General features: G+C 39.7%; 1 protein-coding gene across 1 annotated transcript; it reads right to left on the reverse strand.

Moving 5' to 3' along the window:
• Positions 1 to 992: 992 nt before the first annotated feature.
• Positions 993 to 19008, reverse strand: CD200R1 (CD200 receptor 1). Its single transcript, XM_050333013.1, has 6 exons — positions 18882 to 19008; positions 6336 to 6647; positions 5335 to 5586; positions 4466 to 4565; positions 4036 to 4078; positions 993 to 2736 (listed from the first exon to the last, which is right to left on the reverse strand). The coding sequence occupies exons 1-6, from the start codon at positions 18964 to 18966 to the stop codon at positions 2614 to 2616; spliced, it is 915 nt and encodes a 304-aa protein (XP_050188970.1). The 5' UTR covers positions 18967 to 19008; the 3' UTR covers positions 993 to 2613.
• Between the last annotated feature and the right edge of the window lie 4756 nt (positions 19009 to 23764).

Here is a 23764-nt window from a genome sequence, read left to right on the forward strand (position 1 = left end):
ATATAAACTGGCAATAATCACCTGCAAGAGCTGATTTGTCAGAGGATCAACACTGAACAACTTTCCAGCCACTTTCCAGCTCACAGAAAATTGTCCTAAGAAGTGATGGCACTCTGTTTCAGAGAGGGAAGAAAGATCACTGAACAGTATTATACCTATTTTATGTGGGGAAATTAGGAGTATTATGACTGAGTTGACTGGCTCTCTTCCTTGTTAAGTTAGTGGACACTGAGGTTCCTTTAAAACTTGTTTGTAGCTGCTTGATATTCAGCTTTGATCCACTCTAAAATTACATGCAGAAATGGAGAAAAGCCATACTTGCATGCAGAGAGCACCTGGACAAAAGTGGCTGTTTCATAGCTGCTAGAGAGAGAATAAAGAACCAGCTGTATTGGTTTACATGAGTAACAGCGGTTAACATTTAGGAACTGCAATCAACTTAAAGTCTGTTTTCTAAGCACTGTGTCATGGCCCTTGGGAGCTTAGCTCAAAAGAAATGTGTGGCAAAAGACATTTCTATTATCTAAAGGAAAAATCTGGTTCTTGTGATGCTACAATCAGACCAAGTACCTAGTCAGTCTTTGAAAATACTGAAGTAAAAGGTAATCAACAGAGATCTACAAATATAATCCTTTACTCTTACTGTAAAGCCAGTTCATACTTTAGCTATAAAGACATCAATCCAAAAAGTTTGAGAACTGCTATTATATTGAGGACAGTTTATTTGATTTATTCCCAAAGGGTATTTTGGGAAGGTGAGAAGAAGTTACCTCAACATGAGACACATTAAGATATATAAGCTAATTTACATACAAAAAAGTGAACTTGCAAGTACATTTAAAAGAATATCAATAAAACATCTAGACATAGGAATGAAAAAAATCTACAATTATAGTAGTTAAAATAAATATGACTAGAATTAGCAAGCATTTTATCATTTTTGTACATAATTGCACATTTATAGAAAATATATTTTAACTTGTTCTGTGAAATATTTTATGTTTGTTTCTGATAAAAGTAGCCTATGAGATTTGACTAACATAATTATTTTACAGTATCTTAATGCTAATACTCTTAAGAAAGAGGGGAATGTCATATCTTCAGAGTATCTTATGAAAAAGTGATCATAACAACTATCTGAAATAGAGAATGAACACATTTAGTGGAAATTATGGAATCATAGAATGGTTTGGGTTAGAAAGGACCTTCAAGATCATCTAGTTTCAATCCCTCTGCCAAGGGCAGGGACACCTTCTTCTAGACCAGGTTGCTCAAAGCCCCATCTAGCCTGGCCTTCAACACTGCCATGGATGGGGTATCCACAACTTGTCTGGGCAGCCTATTCCAGTGTCTCACCACCCTCACAGCAAAGAATTTTCTCCTAATATCTAATCTAAACCTACTCTTTTTTAGTTTGAAGCCATTCCGCTTTGCCCTGTCACTACATGCCCTTGTAGAGATTCCCTTCCCATCTTCCTTGTGGACTCCTTTCAGGCCACAATTAGGTCTACCCTAACCCTTCTCTTTTCCAGGCTGAACAATCCCTGCTCTCTCAGGCTTTCCTCATACAACAGGTGCTTCATTCCTCTGATCATCTTGGTGGCCTTTCTCTGGACCTATCTCCAACACGTCCATGTCTTTCTTGTGTTGGAGACACCAGAGCTGGAAGCAGTACTTCAGAAGGGGTCTCACAGAGCAGAGCAGAGTGGCAGAATAACTTCTTGCCATCTGCGTACCTTCTTTTGAAGCAGCCCAGGACACATTTGGCTTTCTGGCCTGTGAGCACACATTGCTGGGTCAGATCCCACCTATCACCTACCAGCAGCCCTGAGTCCTTCTAGGCAGGGCTTCTCTTGATGAGTTCATCCCCCAGCCTGGATTGATACCATGGGTTGCTCCAACCCAGTTGCAGCACTTTGCACTGGGTCTTGTTAAACCTTGTGAAATTCCCATTGGCCCACTTCTCGAGCTTGTCCAGGTGCCTCTGGATGGCATCCTATAATGGCATCCTGAATTACTGAATATGAAACTAACAAGTAAATTATTCATATTAGTGAAGACTCTTAGTGGATGATCTTCTAAATTTATCACTCATTTCCATTTTTAGAACTGGGTCTTCCCTACCAATATCTTCTGCTATTTGAGGTATTCAGTGATGATCAGTACTTGGGTCACTATGTTAGTAATGTGTAAATTAGAAAAAAGTGGCTGCTGATTGAAGAGTGTTTCATTTTGGTTCAGAAATAACACTCTCTGGTCTCCCAAATGTGTGCATCATAGTGTCAAGTGTATCAAAGTTACATTTAGAAGTGACTGACAAAACTAGAACCTCCAGGGCAAGAACAGTAAAGGGAAGTAAAGGTCACAACATCTTTTCCAGGAAAAACTGTGCCGCGGGGTCACTCACATTTTTGCAAGGAATATCGCTTCTTCCCAAGGAAGAAAGAAAAAGAGGGGAAAAAAAAATAGACCTATACAGACTCGTTGCCAAGCACAGGTGTTTGAAGAGACCTAGTTAGTTATGCTGCCCCAAAATCTGAAGAAATCTTCTGAGAAGTTTCTTTATATAACCAATCTTTTATAAAGTGTGTCTTTCCAGTGTTGTTGAATTGTTCAAGTTTCTGGCCATAGCTCTTGTGAAAGATTCTGCCCCACAGTCAGATCAGACACTGAGTTGTAAATTACGTTTTCCTTCTGCACATAAGTAGTATAAGGTTCCACTTCCGTCGTGTCATTCTAGCAAAACAAAACCAAAAACTGTGAATGCAAGAAGTAGTTTAGTTTGGCAAAACTCAACAAGCCTTTGATATGGACTGAAGAAAATAACTGGAAAATAGTGCTCTCATATTTATTCTTCTTCAACTCAAGAAAAAGACTCCTTTATTGCTTTTTCTATCAAAGAACATGTTTCTGGCAAAGATTTGGAGGGTAAAGCTGAGGTATTGGTTCACTTGCCTCCTTTTCCTTCCCTTCTACGCCACTTATTTTTTTGGCCTGAAATAAAGGTTGTTAGGGTCTAATTCTCTAGAAAGAGCAAAGAATATGCTAAAGTCTTGACTACAATTGATTTCTCCATCAGTATACAAATTTAGTCTACAGACATGCTAATAAAAGTTATGTGATGCAACAGCAAGAACACTGGTACTTAAACCATTATTTTGCATTAATGCAACTGCATCTGTCAGCAACAGCTTCGAGGTAGGGCAGCAGAACAGCAGGAATAATAATAACAACTAGAATTAACTAAGTCTTTTCAGAAGCTGAAGCATCTTTATAAGTTGATGGCAGAATTTGAGCCTAGTGTCTAATTCAGGTGCCCACATACTCACAATATAGTTGTAACACATCTTGCCTGCACAGAGATGCTTTTATATTGGCAGCAGAGAACAGAGAGGCAGCACTGATGAGTGAATTGCTCAGCTACACAAGAAGGTTCTAACAGCACAGGGAATTCAATAATATCTCCCAGTCTGCAGCTCAGCACTCCTTCCATTGTTTTATAAAATGTTTTGTCTTGAGTATGGTTGGTTCTTTGACTGTGGATTGACCATACTAGATAAAGAGGGGCCTTCAAAACTCAAACATTATCATTCTGGACATGAAGAGTCCAGTCCTTTCTCCTTCTGTCTGTTAATTTGGTTGTTTAATCTTCTTGTTTACTAATAGTTTCCTTAATATTCTCCAACCCATGTTATTGCCTCCCTTCCTCATTACTGCTTGGACAGGAGTTGTGGTTGGTGTATCTGATATAATCAGGAAGATGTGGTTGGAATCACTCCTTGCTAAGATAAAGAAAGGCGGTAGCTGGGTGTTTGCTGTTGGAACTTGCCTCTAGTGTTTGCTCCACATCAAAATTATGGTAAAAATCAGCTTTGTTTTGTCCTATAAATATCTAAGAACAAATATATAGAACATGGTAATACCTGCTTAAAGCACAGAGTAAAAATCTATTGTTTTCCCTTTACTGATTATGTTTTCAGGACTATCAGAAGATCCCTGATTTGGTGATGGCCTAATCTGCATAATTCTCCTTACCTGTATAGGATCAGTTTCGGGAGGTTTGGTTTTGTGGCACAGTCTGTGAAAAAGAAAGCAGGTGTTAAAGCAAATTATTTCCTCAGTTCTGTGTTTGGCTGGATCACAGCTTGGTTTCTTTGATCAGAAGCACATGAAAAATTTCTTATTCTTGTCTTCAGGAGTAAAGCCATCTCATGTGTCTTTCTCCCTAACTTTAGATCCTGAAGTTATAGCATCCTGACTTTCTTAGTTAGGATGCTTTCTTAGCATTACTCAGTGAAGATGTGTGCAATGCACAGTGTCTGCAGTATAGAAATATTTGATGAAGTTAATTCAGTTATTCATAGCAGCATAGACTGACAGAATCATATGATTTCAAGACACAAACAGTACTTTAAAATTTCTTCTATCACTACACAATTTTTTCTTAGCACCCTATCATACATACCTATTACTGTGGAGCTTGGTGTAGTAAATGAGAACCATGAAGATCATAATGCTCAGAAGGCAAATGGTAATGGAGACACACAGGATGTACTTCTTTTTGCCTAAACACAAAGAGTTAGTTTGAGTTATATCTTCTTACTAATCACTTTCTGTATTGTTTCAGTATAAGATTAAAGTTGCTTTAGCACATACACACATTTTCAGCACGCTTGTAAAAGAAATATAATGTCCTTCAGCAGAAGGAAAAGTCAGCAATGAAACACAAATGGAGTCTGTGCCAGAGACAAAAGCAGATCCCACAAATCCCGCAGTGTACACTCATGATATTTTTTCACTAAGCCACACCTGAACCTCTCTCAAGGATTCAGCATTTCTCAGCACTGCGACTCATATATAGTTTTCAAAAGCAATAAAAAAAGCAAAAACCAGAAACCAGAGGTCATAGAGTGTCAGATATTCACAACTCAGAATGAAGTGATTTACTTATTTCTGCTGGTCACACCAGAGTTGGCTCTCTTTCTCTCTCTTACCATTACATTTAAATTTGCATCTGAAAAAACCCTGCTAATGTTCCACTTCCGGTTGGTTATGACTGCTTCATTGCTGTTTCCAACAACGTTTTCAGTACCAAAAGAATGCTATGACACTTATGTATATCCATTTTAGGGAAGAAACTATTAGGAAATAGTGTCCAGAACACAAATGAGTGGTGATGTTTCTGGACAAAACTCAGTTGGGGATAGTACTCTTGGCTTTATAGCACTTCACTGAAGCTTTCTATATCTTTTGTATATTTTCCTTCCTAGCAGTAATGAGAGTTGAACAAGCTAAACAGGCTTTTGAACACCAAATGCACAAAGGGAAGCTTACCTGAGGAACAACAGGCTATGGACTCAGTCCAGTTCCCAGCTGGGTGGAACACCATGCAGGTTGTGTCAGTCACACTGGTGTTACATGCTGCCAACCTGCTGAGAACAGTCACTGTCCCGTTGTCGTGGCTTTTGTCCTCAAGGGAGGAGTTGCTCTGTAGGAGCCACGAGACCTGAGCAGGAGGCTTCCCTGCTGCTGCCTCGCACACGGCGTTCCCGTGCTCATCACAGTACAGGCTCAGCCTGGGGGGCACTGCAAAGCACCAGGAAGGGGAGAAGCATGGAGTTAGTTTCCCACAGCTGGGATGGGGTGTTCTTGTTCTCCACCCAAAATGAAAGCAGTGAAAAGAGGAGAAGAAGGTTGGAGGTGCCATTCCATGGGCAACAAAGTGGATCCAAGTCACAAGAGACAAAGATCCTGTCTCTTTTTTCCTTTTAGACAACTCTCCCATGTTCAGGTGAGCCTTACCACAGCCGTTCTCCATATCCTCTGTTAGTGTATGGGAAATTGCTTCACAGCTCTTGTTTCCAACTAGACAGTGGAAAATGGGACAGCAGAAGGGAGAAGAGTTTTGGGAAATAAGGAGAAGGGAGACCCAGAGACACTATCAGTGATATGCATGACAGTTTATCCAACAAGAATCACAGCTTTGAAGGGACTTTAAAGATCATCTACTTCCAATGCCCTTGCAATGATCAGGGACATCTTCCACTAGACCAGGTTGCTCAGAATCCTATATAGCCTGTCCTTGAACTTCCAGAGATGGGGTATCTACAGCTTCCCTGGGCAGCCTTGTTCCATTGGCTCACCACCCTCTCAGTACAGAATTTCTTCCTAATATCTAATTTAAAGCTACCTTCATTGATTAAAAAAAAAAAATCAAAACCAAAAACCTCCATTTCTTACTCCACATTTCCCCAGTGAATGCAGAGAGGAGCTTTGTATGTCCAGGCCCAGACATGGTCCTTTGGAGAACTGAAAACAGAGAAGGAGTTCCTTACCCAGCACGGTCAGGTGGTATGTCCCATGGAAATTCCCGTCTGGTGTTACAACTTCGCAGGTGTAATTTCCCTCCTGGGCTATCCCCACCTGCTGTATCTCAAGGTCAGGACTCAGATCTGGTCTGAATTTCCAGTTCATGCTGTCACTGCAGTTTGTTCTGTCTGTCATGTTCGTATCAGCCCTGTATCCCAAGCTGCAGGGGCCTCCAACCTTGGGACTTATTTTCCATGTTAGCATAGTTATTATATTTGAGTTGTTAGGGCAGGGGAGCACTGAGCTGTCACCTACGGTCACTGACACTTTGTAGTTCCCTGAAGGAGAGAAGGAAAGAGAAGGACATGTGAGATGGTGCTTGGGAGGGTCATTCATAGTCCTGGTGCTGTGGTCAGTGCTTCACAGGGAAATGTCTGCACTGGTACATGCCAGTATGAACTGTGTCTGTGCTCATCTGCAAATTGTCTCTCATCTCATACTAGAGCTGTGGATTGTGGAGCCAGTGGCCAGTCACAACCTACCCTCTGAATACTATCAACAAATTTCCCACTGGGATTCCTCTTAGTGGATAAGACTGGATATTGAAGGAGGACCCTAATCCCTCCCATTGTCTTAGGCAGTTCAGAATCTGAAGAATCTGCCTCTATCAGCAAATTCTTCAGCTTTGCAACTCCTTTGGGTTGCTCACAGGGCTGTTGCCACTTATAGGCTGAAAAAATAGAAATATGACTATTGCATTTGACCACATGATAATGACTTTTCTCTGGAACTGTTGCAACCAACAGAGTAAACAACTTTTACTTCTGCATTCATACAAAATCCAAAATTGTGGGCAAAGGCATTGTCTACACCTCTCAGACATGAAAAAAGCACAAATAACAGCGGTGGAGCTTTGGGAACAGGAAAGGATTTTGTCTTGTGTCTCAGGGATGTCTTTTCCTCTTTAACACATCACTTTAACACATTCACTTTAACACATCATCTTTGTGTCAGGTACACAGCTATGAAGATGTAAAATGTGCCCATATCCTTGTGCCTCTTGCTTGATAGGCTATGATAACAGAGGAAGCTTATTCAGTTGATGTATTAACATGTGTTGACAATGAGTATGTCTTGTTCTTGAATTCTGTTTTGCATTTGCTGGGAAACATTTTTTTATATTTTTTTTTTTTTTTCCTGTCTAGACACTGACCTTCTTTTACATTTTCAAAGATGACTATTGCTGGGAGACAGGAAATACTTCTTTTCTGGGTCCATGAACTATGCACTTGAAGCCACCAGATGAAAAGTTTGGACCTAGTCCTCTTGTTCTTTTTGGTAGTTATCACATTGGTCATTGAAGCCTCTCAACATGATGCACCCTTTGGGACAGTTGGTTCTTTTGCTTTGTTTCGACTACTCACATTGGGAACATTTCCTTTAAGAAAATATTTTGTGATGGGTTTTGTTTGCAGGTAAGGTACATGTGGGCAAGCATTCCAGGATGAGAGGAAAGTTACCCGTAACTCAAGACAAGTTGCTTATATGTACATTATTGTTGCCTACACTTTCACAGGCAGCTCACCCCCCTTCATGAGGCACTTGTGAGACAGAGAAAACAAAAGTATGAGGCACAGGTTGTAAAACAGTGTTAAGAGTAGGTGAAGGAATAGGACTGTTGTGTCCTTGAGTTCCTGCTGAAATTAAAACAAACAACCCCCAAAATTCACAATGTATGTATATATTTAAATAACCACCTAAAGAAGACTTATTGCCAGTAAATAATCTTTCTTTTTCAAAATGTCCTATGTGGAACAATTAATGAGTTAATAGGAATAATACCCACAGCTGTCGTCCAAGCAAGTCTCCATTTACCAACTCACTCACTTCCTCTTTTAATAGATGACTGTTAACCTTTGGGACCATAAACCACTGATCTCTTAGTTCTCTGTGTCTCTGGTGGAACCCGAGTTGTTCTTTCCTTGGGCTGAGTAATGGTTTCAGTGGCATTCTGAAAGGTTTGTGAGGAGAAAAGCAGAGTACTACTTTCAAACCATGCATTAATCTGGATGGACAGCAGAAGTTAACCAGCCTGACTTGTGCTGAAAAATAAGTGTTTCTCAAGTTATTCCAAAAATGTTAAACCCCTCCATAAACCTTTCAACAGATATACTAAAGTAGCAATTGAAAATTCAGATGGAATATGCAAAGAATTAGAAGACCTAAATTTTGTGTGATTAGTCAAACCTTTGTCAGTCTTCCTCCAATGTACCAGACCTGACTTAGATGTTTTGCTACTGCCTACCCACATGTGGAATTCTATTCTCTCTGTTGTCTAGCATAATGTGAAGCCCAGTTCCTGAACATTCACAACGCTATAAGAAATGGTCTTAATGAGCATCACCTTTAAATCATTAGTCAAATCATAAGCCTATTTGAGAAAACTACAGTTGGTTTTACCTTAATAATATTGTCTGAAATCTCATTATCTTCTTGAATCTAGGTGAATGAATCATTCCAGCTCAAACACATTTGCTTCTGTTTGACTGTGTTCTCGGAAAATGATTTCCAACTTGTAAAATGAAGACAGTTCATTGCATTTTGACTTCATACATATTCCTTTAAAGGTTTTCGCCCTTTCATTTTGTACATAAAGTGTCCTTTGGGTGAATATGCCTGAACTGTTGACAGTGTATTTTTCTGCTTAATGGCATTTCAAGAAAATGTGAGGTGTGTGTCTTGAACTCAGATGATTTTACCAGGAGTAAAACTGAAGGAAGCCTTTTGTCTCGTCAGAGTTTCTGGATGAGTTCAAAGAATGTCTCTGAAAATTGGAGAACAAAGTGTTTCCTCTCCTAGTTTAACACTGCCAAGAGTCTCAGAGCTCCTAGTCATGCACAGTGTGGCTTATCTCATCTGAAAATGACTAAGCAAACCTTAACATTCAAACAGCTTGTGTGTTGGAGATGGGGGGTTTTTGGATAATGTTTGCAAATGTTGAGCAAGAATGACAGTGTTGTGCATAATTAACTGTATACGCTTTTATTTACATTTTAAAGCAACATCATTTTACTTGTCTTTCAACTCAGCATCTCCTAAGCAACTCATTGTAATGTCCAAGTTTCCCAAGATCACAGCTTGCATACTTCAAGGCTGTAGAGAAAGAGGCAGTGAAAGTGGTGCTTTCTGCTGTGCCTTTCTGTCATATTCTCCTCTGAAAGAATCCAGTACCATTGACTTCAGATAAGAAGCCACATCAGTCAGCTTAAAATGTGCTGAATCAAGTTTAAGTACAATTTTAGGTTTACAAGAAATTTGTAGAAGGATTGTGAAATCCCCTTTATCTTGTTATCAACTCAGAAGGCTTTTGGTAAGGCAAGAGCTTTTCCACAGATGGCAGATTAATTTTTAAAAAATCTTATTTATCCTATCCTTATACACAGCTTCCTACTTTTGTAAAGAGGCCTTATAAACATAAAAGTTTAAACTGTTTTGAATTTACTGACCTCTTTCATTGCTAGAGTGCAGGTAAGTGGCCTTAGTGCAAATATGAATTGTGAACTTCCTTCCTTGATTTGCTTCTTTTCTCATACATGCTGCTATAAACATTATCTTTAGACTTCTTTTACAGAAGAAGAATGCATATGGCAAAAATCCTGAAAGGTTTGGTTAATTTGTGTTTCTGAAATGACTTTGACAACCTTCTCTTACAGTGGAACAGGGACTGTATATTTCTGTAGAACAGAAATATATTATTAGTAGGAAGTGTTATCTTATATTATGACCCTATTAACCTGTTAGCATTTTCCCAAGAACTGTCTAAAACTCTGACTATCTTAGTTTTAAAGGCAGGGAAAGATAAAAGAGGGTAAGGGAGCAAGGCATAACAAGTCCACACCTGTTTTGATCTTGCTCTGATTCAATGTGGCATGGAAGCATTTTGTGTTGGCAGAGTACACTGCATACCCACTAAACTGAGTCCCAAAAGTGGCATAGCCAGGCTGATAGTTCTGCTGGGCATTTGCTCAGCAGCTCTTCTTGTCAGCATGTGGGTATTTATGCTGCTTCCATTTCTGTGGATGCTCACTCACATTACCGTGTGGTGCAGAATCTTCCAGCACATTGCTATTCTCCCATTGCTTTGCTTCATGTTACCACAGAGTGTAGTAATAAGTTCAGATAATTCAAGGTTTTGAACTGTGTGAGCTAAATTCTTGTCACTCACAAGCAAAAAATTTCTGATGGAAAAAGGATTTGCCTTCCTTTCTATTTCAAGATAAAATATAATCTCAGGAAATGTCAACATTTGCTGGTTTTTACCAGAGTTAGCTTCATTTAAAAGCACTGCAAAAATGAATATTCTCAGAAATTAATATGTAAATAGCTATAGAATCCACCAGCACAAAGACAGTTTTTTGAATAGATATAATCCTCATCCCTATCCTGTCCTTCCTGGTCAGCTTAGCATTTCCTCCATTTTGGAGATGTTGCTAGGACCTCAAGTTGGACTAAAGTTGGACATGCTCTGCTTTCTCTTTCTAGTGAGCATACCAAAAGCCATCTAAGTCTCTAAAAGTATATTCTGTTAGATGAGAAACCAATATGCTAGCAAGTGACAGCTCTGCAGGGAACCCAGAATTGCCATCTATACTTACGAAAATGAATGGACTGAAAATAAATCTCCCCTGCTCTCTGTGCATCTACAGAACAGGTTCTTTCCCTCATTCCTCTCTTGTACTCCATAAGCTTTTGATGACTTCTCAGGCTGCACATTTTTCACAGGATCTCTTCTGAGCAACTTTCCCATAACTTCCATTACTTCCTGTGGGTCTACTGCAATCAAACCCTTTGCCAGGATCTCCCTAGATGCTTTCTTTGGCCTCCTTATGCTGCTTGCTCCGGCCTGCACTCTTGGTTATGTACTCAGCAGCTCTGAGGGAAGACACAATCTCTCCTTTCCTCCAAGAATTTCACTAAACCTAAAGGGTGTATATCTACTCTGCAGGAGAACTAAACAAACAGATTTCTTGTGGTTAAACCCCAGCTGGCAACAAAGCCCCCCACAGCCACTGGCTCCCTCTTGCTCACTTCCCCCATGGTGGGATGGGGGAGAAAATCAGAAAAGTGAGAAAACTCACAGGTTAGTAGTTAAAACAAAAGCCAAGAGCACAGGCAAAGCAAACCAAGGAATTCCTGTGGGCAGGCAGGTGTTCAGCCATCTCCAGGAAAGCAGAGCTATATCATGAGTAATGGTGACTTGGAAAGATAAACACTGTTAGGTCCTAACATCCCTCCTTTCCTTCTTCTCCAGGTTTTATGTGCTGAGCATGATGCCATATGGTGTGGAATTTGGTGTTGATCATTTGGAGTCAGCAGTCCCAGTTGTGTCCCTTCCCAACCTCTCACTGGTGGAGTGGGATGAGGGGCACAAAAGGCCTTGGCTCTGTGTAAGTGCTGCTTGTAATGAAAACATCGCTGTGACACTGACACTGTTTCCAGCAGAAACCCAAAACATAGTCCTATGGTAACTACTGTGAAGTAAATTAACTCTATGATTGCAAAACCATCACAGTATTCCACTCTTAAAGAGGAAAGGTTCAGTGTTACAAGTGTTTCAATTCAGACCTGTCACTGCACTGCTGTTTTCTGGAATGGTGCTTTCATAATGTAAAATGGCTAATAGTTCAGTTGCTGAAGGAGGAAACTTCCATGATAGCTTTTGGTTTATGACCAGTGCATTAGGGCATATATGCCGTACACGTCAGCATTTATCTCTTCAAACAAAGGCTTAGAAACAAACCAGCACATTCCACAGCTACTTCTTTCAAGACGAAATCCCATTTTATAGCTGAGCTGAACTGACAGGTTGCTGTAGCTGAAAAGAGCATAGGCAGTGCAGCAAAAGCCTCATCTCCGTGGGCCTGCAGGAAACAAGTGATTTGAAGAGGTGTGAGCTATCGGGCTCATTTCTGTGCAGTGCTAACTGTAGGATGGTAATTAAATGTCAGCACTGTTAACTATTTCATTGCACATAAGAGAGATTAAATGAATGATCGTATATCTACATATTTTTTGTAAACAGCTTCTCATTTTCAGTAGTGTTCTTCACAAAAGAATTGACTCTGGAAAACAGCAATCATTTTTTCTGTTAGCCAAAAGGAGCAGAACTCAGGAGTGTCACAGTGATGTAGAAAACAGATGAGTCAGGTTCTTGGAGTTCTGTACAGCTCCAAGCTGAACCATTTTATTTTGGTTGTGAGCAGCTTTCACCTTGGAGACTCATCTGACAGGTGGTAGGATAGAAGGCCTTTAGACGAGGTCCTCCAGTTTTACTCCAGCCTGTGAACTCCCACTAATTATTAACAATAGTACTAAGCTATCCCTCATTTTCTCTCCTTGACTATTGAAGAAGACTTCAAACCACTTCTGAGAAGGTTCTCAAGTGTGTTGTAGTGCACATTCTAATGCACTGATATATTCCACCTCTATGTTTGCAAATGCATATATCCTTTCTCAGGAAAAAACAAACTCAGTTGAGGAGTTCACATTTGTGTTTCCAAAATGTGCTGTCATGCTAAAATAACAAAAATGTTGTCATGGTAAGATTTCTGTAATTTGAAAAGATTGGGGGAAAGACTTTGCTCTGTTTTTTTCAGTGTGATTTCTGTAGTGTGTTTGACAGCTATCATGAATAACTAGTTGCACCAGTTTCAGTGCACTGTCACTGATTTAGTCATTTCTCCTGTTTCTCAGAGACTTCATCTCAATAAAAGAGGAAAGAAAGATTTTAAAAACAGGAAAATTTGATTGTGAAGCCACTAAAATTTCGAGGAGAAAAACTACAAAATCAGAGAGAGTTACACAGCTTGAAAGTGCTTTTAATTGCTTTCAAACAGGAAAGGTTTCTAGCCTATGTTATTCTGCATAGCAGGTTTTAACCCACAGTAAGACTTCTTCTTGCCTCCAAAATGACTCAATTTCCATGACAACCTCTTCTGAAACTTAGCTGTTAAAGAGCTTTTCACACTGTAAAGGGATTACTTCCTCAGACGTACTTCTCACACGTCCTATTGAATCTTCATTTCTTACAGTAACAATTTACCACAGCATCTCCCTGGTGTGGATTGTGACATATTAAACTCAGAGGTATAATGAACTGAAACAATGATCATACCGGAAGCAAACTACCAACTGTATCTTGGAATGAATGTCTCATATGAGTCATAGCAAGTCATAACCAAAAAGGCAGTACCGGATGCTTGGAACAGGTTGGAAGAGGTCAGATACAACACTCTGAGGTCTGTTTTCCCCTTCTAAGTGCCTGTGATGCTTAGCAAGTCTTGTGTGAGATGAAAGATAAATAGAAGTGCTTTGTACTAGGGTAGGAATTGCTAACATACTGGCAGACTTTTCTATATCATAGCTTTGTGACTCTGAAAACACAGTCACAACAGGACAGAGCGTAGGCTAAACACCAGCCCTGTGTTTCAGGTGAGCACTAAGTAGTTTGACTACTCTAATTTTCATCATAGCAATACATTAAATAAACGACCTGAGCTCATATGATTCTGCTTCTTGAAACTGAGATCACAGCTTTTTCAGCATGGATGTATCTTTAAAAGGACACATTAAGAGACTTATATCTTAATTCTTAGTTTCACAATCACACTCTTTTATCCATACTTAGCATTATTCTTTGAAAATGTCTCCCATTCCCATTTCCTTTAGTCAGGCTTTTTTCTTATCTTCAGAAATTCTTTTCTTCCTCATACTCAAATTCTTATTTTGTTCTCCTTTCAGCACATTTCTTTTCTGCAACTATTACCGTGTCACTTGCAGTCCTTTTCTTGTCCCCATTACTGTGTCACTCTTTCTTGATGTTTCATACAAGCTGAAATAGCAACCTTACATGCTTTGTCACTGATTTTCCAGTATGAAGTGCCCACAGCATGGCTGAATTTTTTTTGTGTTGCAAATGACCTTATATGTTGCAGAAAGGTGAGGACACTGACAGAACACAATGATCCCAAGGTTTCAGTCTTCCCATTTAAGGTGGAATATACCTTTGCACTTGCCAGTTCCTAGTTTTTTATTTTTCTATGATCTTTCAATTCTATTAAGCTTTCTCCAGTATAATTTCAAAAGCAGTCATTCAAGATAGCTAATTTTGAAGGAAAAGAAATTAAAACCCAGATGTTAAGAGATGTGGATTGATACAGTGTCCTCTTGAAAAATTAAGCTGAAGAATAGAGGGACAATTGAAGGGAAACACGATGGATAAAGAACTGGATTAAGGGGAGAAAGCGAAGGCAATGTAAAAAGGAGGTGTCAGGTTGAAAGTAGCTTGCTAATAATGTTTCTCAACAGAGACTTTTTGCCATAATTGCATTTAACCTTTTTACTAATGACATTGGCTGTGTGAGGAAATTTGTTAAAAGCAGGAAGAATATAGTGTTATTAGTATAAAGAATTGATATGCCATACAAAAAGAACCAGTTGACCTTGATCAGTAGAATGGCAGATGTGTGCTGAAATTCAGCAGCTGAAAATGTAATAATAATAAAAACAAGTAGTATTGCAAATTTTGAATAGAGAATCTTGCCTCAATCGGGATTAAAACCAGCCTTTCAATAATGTGGATGGTTTTTTTGGTGCTCAAATTGTTTATGAAAAGTGTTTTGTGATACATCTGGGGGAAAAAAAAAGGCAATTTAACTTCATTCCAACACTGCAATTTAATCCAGTGATTCAGTGATTACCCTCACTTAAATGGGTTATGTCTCAATATAAACATGAATTTCTAGAAAAAAGGATGGGTATGCTTCTTTAATGAGGGAATTTGTTGGTGTTTAAATTATGTCATGCAGCTTATAGAACAAACACTATTGGCCAAATCCTCAGCCGATAACAAATCATCACTGAACTTAACAAGCTGTCACATATTATATCAGTCTTGTCCTAAACTTTGAACTTGGTATGGCAAATTCTACATGCAAAGATCTTTGTCCTTGCAGAAGGTGAGCTGGAATGGATGAGGGGAAAAGGGATTTATACCGGATGTCAAAGTGCCTTGGGTTGTATTTCTTTCCAAGTAGCACTGTGACACCATGTGTAACAAAGTGCCTCCAACTTCTCAGTATAGAAACAGATACAGATTGGTTTATATTTGGTTCTGCATGCTGAACTTGGCCTTCTTCCCACATGAGAAGAAAAATGAAACAAGTACTGTTTATTCCTGCTTAAGAGGTATTTTCCTGCTATCCTAAACAAAAAATAGATCATTGACTGCAAACACCAGCTTGTATGCTTTCTTTTTCATAGTTTGCAGAGAACAGATAAGAGACTGCTATGAAAACAGGGCTATGATCTCACTTTTATATGGTTAAAATCTCAGTCATACCTTGCTTACTGCTTAGCTTTAGCATAGTAGTTCTTGTCCTAGCATTTTCTTATTCAGCACAAAGATAAGGCAGCACAAGAAGATCCCCTACTCTTGTTTCTTATGAATGATTGTACTTCTAAATATAAAATATATCAACTGTGAGTTTTAAGTAGCATGTACCTCTACGAGTACATTCACAGTTAAAGCAAATCTGCTTGTTTTGTAATTCATGGAGTGTGTAGTCAGCTTGCAAGACTGAACTTCCTTTTAACACATTCAGACACAAATGAATGGACCACAGTACAGTAAAATATTGGTATCGTGAGGACGTGCTTTGAAGATTGTACTATGGCAATTGAGATGTATTCTAAGAAAATTTTTGCTTGGTGGAAATTCAGTACAAAATTCTGTTTTAAGAATTTGGATGAGAAAAGCTAGCTGTTTGGATTCAGATATTTTTAGGGTAAAAAAGGTCAGAATTATTCCTGCATATAGTCCCAAAGGAGCAGCAAAAAAATAGTGAAATGGAGAAACTGTAAGATTTCCATAATATTTTTTTAGGCTATGATTTTTTTGTATCTGGAGCAAGATTCCACCACGAACTAGAATAGAAGGCAACAGAGACAGAAGCAGTGAAACACACTACAAGAGAGACAGTAAAAATGCAATAAAACACTAGTACCCTAGTGAAAAAGAATTTACCAGCTTTATTAAGGAAAGAAACTAAATGAAAGCAGCAGCATTCAAGAAGGTTAAGTATGTAGGTAAACTTGAACTGTACCTAAGTTTCTGTAAATCAACTTCACTTTTATTCACCTCATGCTTTATAATTCCAGCACTGATACAATATTACTGACTTCAGTTTTCTACTATTGATAAAACTGAACAACCATAGAGAGTCACATCTCCTTACTGACAATGGATTTCTTGCAGCTTCCTCTGGAGCACTTGGACATATCTATTGTCACAAGACACAACTGTAGATGCAGGATTTACACAGCCCAACAACGCAAATGTTATTTCAATAAAAAGAGATTTGTCGCATGAACTTCTCATGGAAGATCTTGCCTTTCCTTACCACTTTCCTTTGGAGTGTGTACACAACCACTTGAGTTGTTCTGTGTGCTAGAAATCTTAAAAGAATTACCAAAAAGGTTTTTATTTTCTCTGCCACTACTATGAGGATTGTCACAAAAGGATTGTTAGTAGAGACCATGCACCAGCAGCTTCAGTAGCATATTATCCAATTCTACCTGAAAGCAGATGCAACAACTACAAAGCAAACTCATCCTGGCTTCTGAGCTTCCCCTTCTGCTGTCATAAAAACTAACCCAACCACACAAAACAACTTACTAAGGAAATACTAAGGAAAATGTTAATGGAGATAAAGCCTGGTTACACACAACAGTTTTTGCTTGACCTTATTTAGATTAGAGTAGCTTGCTCTAGTCTTCAGAAGGTGGGACATAGTTCCTTCTGAGCTTCATGTAACACTAAAATTCTCTGAATAGAAAGCACTCATTGGATCAGCTTGACATACTTAGCCTTTGATCTCTGAAGAAAAAAAAAACCCTTGTCACTACATCTTGCTCAGAAGAGTCACTCTAATAATCAAGGAAACAAGTTTAAGAGCAGTGTTAGCTAAAAGCTTCCCATCAAATATGGGCTGCTTTTTACTGGGAGCAGGATTCCGGGGGGAGATTTCAGGCACGAAATTACATTTTAACTGCACACCTTTTTCTACATTCTTTGGAGGGCAATATAGTTGATCAACCAAGACGCCAAAAAGTTGAATTCCAAATACCTTCGAGTGAAAAATATCTACTTTTTGGCATTGGACTTTTAAAAATATTTCCAGCAAAGTCAGTTTTTAAAAAGAATTTTTCCAAGTTTATTCCCATTTGTCTCCCCATTTTCTTCAACATTTTTTGGTGTAGTCATACTCCTTTCTGATCAGCTGTATTCAAAAATGTTGGCTGTCTCTGATGCTTACCATGATCTATTTGCATGATCTTGAGCAGGTTCCTCAGTATTCTTTTGAGATAGTTCTTTATCTACAGAAAAGGAACAGGTTTTTTTTACCTCCAGTGGGCCTTTTGTGAGGTTACTGATGCAAAGTTTAATAATTTTTGTGGAATATTTAAATTTTTTCCAAGGGGTAGCACTCAGGTAACTATTTGGGATCTTTCACTATCACCCAAACACATTATAGACAGGTATTCTGTCACTGCCAACAATGACTGCATCTGTTTTGCTTTAAAATATCGCGAAGGAGACATTTTTATTTTCTGGCCAAGTGGAATGGAATAGCTTATGTCCACATAGTTTAGTTCTTCTGTCTATAATAGAAATGGACACATGCACATTACATATTATTCAGAGATGTCTCTAATTTAATTTGGATCTCACAGACCTTTCTGCCTTCTACCTCTATACATAGACAATTTAGGCTTCTGCAACTGCTCCCCAAATTCCTAGATCCAGTACCAGATTCCTGGCCTCCTGTATGGTGCCTGGAAGAGCACAGGCTCTAGAAATGCAAATAAGCAGTATGTGGGAAACATTAATTGCTGTAGTTAAACAGTATTAAAACTAACTCAATTACACTAAAAGACAGAAGCTTTGGAGTGCCACTGCCTTTGGCACAGAAGCCTTTCCCAACTTGATACTGGCTATGTCCCTTAGCCTCAGAACAAAATTCCAGAAACTGCTGCCTACTATCAGAGCATCAGGGGTCTTCCACTACTTCACAGAAAGATGCAAGAGATTCCTGCCCTATTTCAGAGTACCTGCAGCCTCTCTTCAGCAGAAACTGCATGTCCAAAAGCTTCAAATTCACAAAAACTTTCTCTGGCATATTTTTAATATGTTAAAAGGATCGGTTTCTCAGATGATGTGGATTTTGGGTTCTCAGTAAAAAGGCTTTTTGTGACAAGTGTTACATTCCCAGATGAGGGCCACTTAATAGTTTCCTACATTGAAGTCACAAGAATAATGCCTGGCACCTTTGTGATCACTAAGAAAAGAGGAACAGAACTGGATATTGGGAAAGCATGTTTCAGTTGTGCTCCATAATTTTTAGCACTTTATGAGAGCCACAGAACAATGAATAGCTTCTACAGAAAGAAAGTAGCTGTGCACATTCCCCGATCTTACATCCCAATGGCCAGTTGGTTCCAGTTAGACTCACCTGCTGATCTCATAACAGTGATGGTAAGCAGCACAAACATACACACAGTCTTCCCAGAAATCTTCATGTTGGTTCCTGCTTTCATGCTCTAGGCAGCTCCGTCACTCCATCCATCCCGACACCAACCTAACTGTGGTCATGGGGAGCATTTATTGCCTGCCAGTGCATCCTCAGCAGTCAGTGTCAGTGTTTCCTCTCTCCCTTTCCAGCTCCTGTCTTCTAGCTGTGCATGCTCTTGATCAACTGGCTCCTCAAAGCTGGAGAGGTTCCTCCTTCTGACTTTTCAGAGCACTAGGCTTCCTGTGCTGAGAGCCTGGGCGAACACTGAGGAAACAGACTGAGCAGTTCTGCCTTCCGTTCATTGGCTCTCCTCGGGAGGATGATAAGTGAAGATAAACCCTGCAGCAGAGTTCAGAAAGGGTAAAAGCAGAGGAGATTATGCAAGGCTGAGTTTAATATCAAAAAGGAAATGTTAGTCCTGGGAAGCTAGAGAGAAATGTATTCTTCATGTTTGTTGTTTCTGTTACTACTACTACTTCTTTGGCACTTCTTTGGCACTACCTCCAAGACAGTTCTTCCTCGTGTCTTCCTCAAGAGAAAAAAAAAAAAAAGGAAAAATAAAAGCAGTCTCAAATCTTTTATGTAAAAGTGATATTTTTAATTATTTCTTTCTTAAGTAGCTACTTAGCTACTGGCAGCACAGTTCTCATCTTGAACAACAAGTCTATCCAGACCCTGAGAACAGAAACTGAGTTTTGAGGGAAAAGAAAAGCCTATTTTAAATTCTATTCGACAGAAATTATACAGAAACTGAAGTTGGCCTACATCTTTCACTTAAAAATCTGTTTGTTCTGGAATTTTTTTCAGAATGCCCTTGTGTGGGTAGTTTTAAAATAATACTGTACCTGTTTCTCCACTTCCTCACTGATCTACTAATTTCAGATTCAGAGTTCCATCTCCTTTTTTAAGCCACAGCATTTCCCCAGCACAGTTCTGTGAGTCAAGTAGACAAAAGGCCTCAGCTTTCTGTCTTGTTTGAAAGCTAGGAGTCAGAGTAATTACCACTGAGGACAGAGACATAAGAAGTAAAGACAGAAAACAGATCTAAGTTGGCAGGAAATGAACTGCTTAGGCACTAGGACTGCACTCCATGTTTGAACTCTACTGATGACTGCAGTCTGATGTTCTGATAATTTTGCTTGATCAGACCGGCGTTCCAAATTTGTCTACACTGATGTTCAGTGGAACACAGGAGTGTGAGTTAAGTACTTATGTAAATAAGTTAAAAAAAAGACTGATAATGATCGTGTAAAGAAAATAATGTAAGACACAAATTCATCTGGATCATCTTGGTCTCAGGATCATCTCATTGGCTATAGTTTTTTGTGGGAGGGTGTTCTGTACATTTTCCCCCTTTGATTTTTTAAATACAATATCACATTTTGACACTCCTCCGCACTGTTCTGAGGTTTTCAAAGTGCTATTCTCAATAACACTGGTTTGTTTTCTGAGTATTTATCATTGACCTAGGAATGAGTAATGCGTGTGAATAGATATCATAGCTATATTTTAGACAAGGACATGGAGAGGAAGAAGAGGTCTTTATGTCAGTAGAGATTAAGATACAAGGTTGGAGAGAGAACATGTAATCAGTATCAGGCCTCAAAGGTAAAAGAAGTGGTGCTCAAATTTGATGCAAAGACAAAAAGAAACTAAGGTGGTGTAAATGTGCAGACATAGTGTATTGGATACAAGATTGCTGCATAACTATAAAAATTTAAAATATTCAATGGGATAGAGGAGATTTTGGAAGAGAACAAACTCTCTTTTAAATAAGAAAAGTCCTACTTTAAATTGTCATCATGAAAGATCTTTGCTACAGGAAATTCATTCAGAACCAGAAGTTAGACAGATGGATTCTTTTGGTAGGAAAATATTATTTAAGATGTCATTAGGACTCTTTGGGAACAATTTCTGGTTGAAGGCAGCAGAACTTGGGAAGTGAGATATGAGAAGTCTGCGGCAGGACATGACAGGAAGCATAAGTTTACCACAAGAAGTGATGAGCACTTTATTTCTTAATCACAGGAGCCTGTTCTCTAACTTGCACAATGAGAGCCAGGATCCCACGACATAGAATTCATAGGATCCTAGAATAGTTTGGGTTGGAAAGAACCTTCAAGATCATCTCATTCCAACACTCCTGCCACAGGCAGAGCAGGTTGCTCAGGGTCCCATCCAACCTGTCCTTGAACACAGGCAGAGATGGGGCATCCGCAACTTCTCTGGGCAACCTGTTCCAGTGTCTCACCACTCTCACAGTAAATAATTTCTCTCTTATATCTAATCTAAATAAATACCCTCTTTCAGTTTAAAGCCATTCCCTCTTGTCCTACCATTGCATTCCCTTGCAAGCTCCCACTCATCTCTCTTGTAGGCCCCCTTTAGGTACTGGAAGGCTGCTATAAGAACTCGCCAGAGCCTTCTCTTTTCCAGGCTGAGTAACCCCAACTCTCTCAGCCTGTCTTTATAGTACAGGGGCTCCAGCCCTCTGACCATCTTTATGGCCCTCCTCTGGACTCAGTCCAGCAAGTCCATGGCCTTCTTATGTTGGGGACGCCAGCACTGGATGCAGTACTCCTTGTGGGGTCTCACCAGAGCAGAACAGAGGGGGAAAATTACCTCCCTCGACCTGCTGGCCACACTGCTTTTGATGCAGCCCAGGATGTGTTTGGCTTTCTAGGCTGTGAGTGCACATTGATGGGTCCTGTTGAGCTTCTCACTCACCAACACCCCCAAGTCTTTCTCCCCAGGGCTGCTATAGATTCATTCTCCAACCAGCCCTGAATTGGGATTGCCCTGAACCAGGTGTGGGACCTTGCACTTGGCCTTGTTGAACTTCGTGAGGTTTGTACAGGCTCAGCTCTCAGGCCTGTCAAGGTCCCTCTGGATGGCACCCCTTTCCTCCAGCATGTTGAACACACCACACAGGCTGGTGTTGACAAACTTGCTGAGAGTGCACTCAATCCCTCTGTCCATGTCACCAACAAACACGTCGAACAGCACCAATCCCAATATCAACCCCTGAGGAACACCACTCATTTCTGCTCTCCACTTGGACATTGAGCCACTGACCACAACTGTTTGAGTGTGACCATCCAGCTAAATCCTTACCCACTGTGTAGTCTGTGCCTCTCCAATTTAGAGACAAGGATGTTGTGTGTGACAGTGTCCTATGCTTTGTACAAGTCCACGTAGATGACATCAGTTGCTCTTCTGTCATCCACCACTGCTGTAACATTGTTGTAGAAAGCCACCAAATTTGTCAGGCACGTAGTGAAGCCATGTTGGCTGTCACCAGTCACCTCTTTATTTTTCGTTTGCCTTGGTGGAATTTCTGGGGGCATCTGCTCCATGATCTCACAGAGGTGACACTGAGCAGTCTGTAGATCCCCAGGTCTTCATTTCCCTTTTTAAAAGTGGGGATTATGCTTCCTCTTCTCAGTCAGTGGGAACTTTACCAGACTGCCATGACTGGTCCTGAGAAAGGCCAGAGTGGGACAGAGGACAACCCAGATGGAGATGGGTATGGAGATGCATGTAGAGGAGTGGAAGTTGTCAGGGTTTGCTGGCTGCATCAATTAGAAACCTGGTGTGCATTTGATGGAAAGGAGGAAAAGTGGAAAGAAAACAGATTGTGATTGCTGAAGCCTGAGCATAGTTGAGGATGAAGACATTGTCAACATGCAACTAAAGATACATTTTCAGTAAGTTTCCATTTCCACGCAGTAGTAGAGAAAGTCAAGCACTCTTTGTTAAAGGTGCTATGCAGAATCATCACAGCATTGCTGGAGACTGAACTTTCCCTGTCTTCTGAGTTCTGAGAGCACAGATCTAGGTTCTGCCTGTGGTTTTCAGTGTGGGTTAATGCAGAACTATTTTATGTTAATTATCATAATGTCATCAGATATTATTTGACAGCCCTTGTGATCTGCTCTGTTTGAAGTGGTTTTACTCAGCTTAAAGTCCCTGCTGACAGCAGATTCCATGCTAATAACTCATTCAGCAAGAAGCGTAGGAGCTGTAAAGCTGAATTTTAATCAGCAAGGTGCAGACAAAAATTAAATTAATTCCAGGAACTTCAATTCCAATGGTAACAGGAATATGAGTGCTGGAACCCCATCTGGTATAAACTTAAGCTGGCCTGGTTTTGTTGACTTCACATGAAGCTACCGTGACTTTCTCCATGTAAGAATTCTCCCTGCTGTCTCTTTTTATGTCAGCTGAGGATCCTAAAGGTACAGATAGCTCAACAGGCTGCAGAAAAATGAGTAAATCCAATTATCTCTGAAGCTGGAAATGGTTCTGAAAAAAAACACAAATAATGGTTTTCTGTGTACTGACAGATCTGTTTTTCTCACTAAGTACTCACCCCATGAAATACAATGGGTTTGTGTGGCAATCTGGCAAAGAAGCAAAATTAAGGCTGGATTGCATTATGCAATGGCCTTGTTCAATGTATAGAGCATTAAAACCAATTTAATTCTCTCAGAGATAGCAGTGTGTGTTTCACTTGTCCCTGAATTTCCTGCCTTTTGATGACCTGTCTTAGAGCCTAGAACTTGTTATAATGATGAAAAAATAATTTCAGAAGTTTTATTTGCATACTCAGTAACAAAAGACATTAATTTTGTAAATGGAGGTATGAGAAAGAGAAAACAAAAGTACTGGATAGCATCATTTCTTGTGTGGGCAGATTCAAAAGTTCTATATCTACTTAGCTGTTATCTATATTCTATATCTACTTAGCACTTTGCTCTGTCTGGCTGTTCCTCCAGCTATTCCAGTCCTTGATTCTACCAGAGTTCATCCAGTCTACTTGG

Source organism: Myiozetetes cayanensis, unplaced genomic scaffold, assembly GCF_022539395.1.
Source record: "Myiozetetes cayanensis isolate MyiCay16 unplaced genomic scaffold, myiCay2020 scf5-8, whole genome shotgun sequence".
NCBI classification, from domain to species: Eukaryota; Metazoa; Chordata; class Aves; order Passeriformes; family Tyrannidae; genus Myiozetetes; species Myiozetetes cayanensis.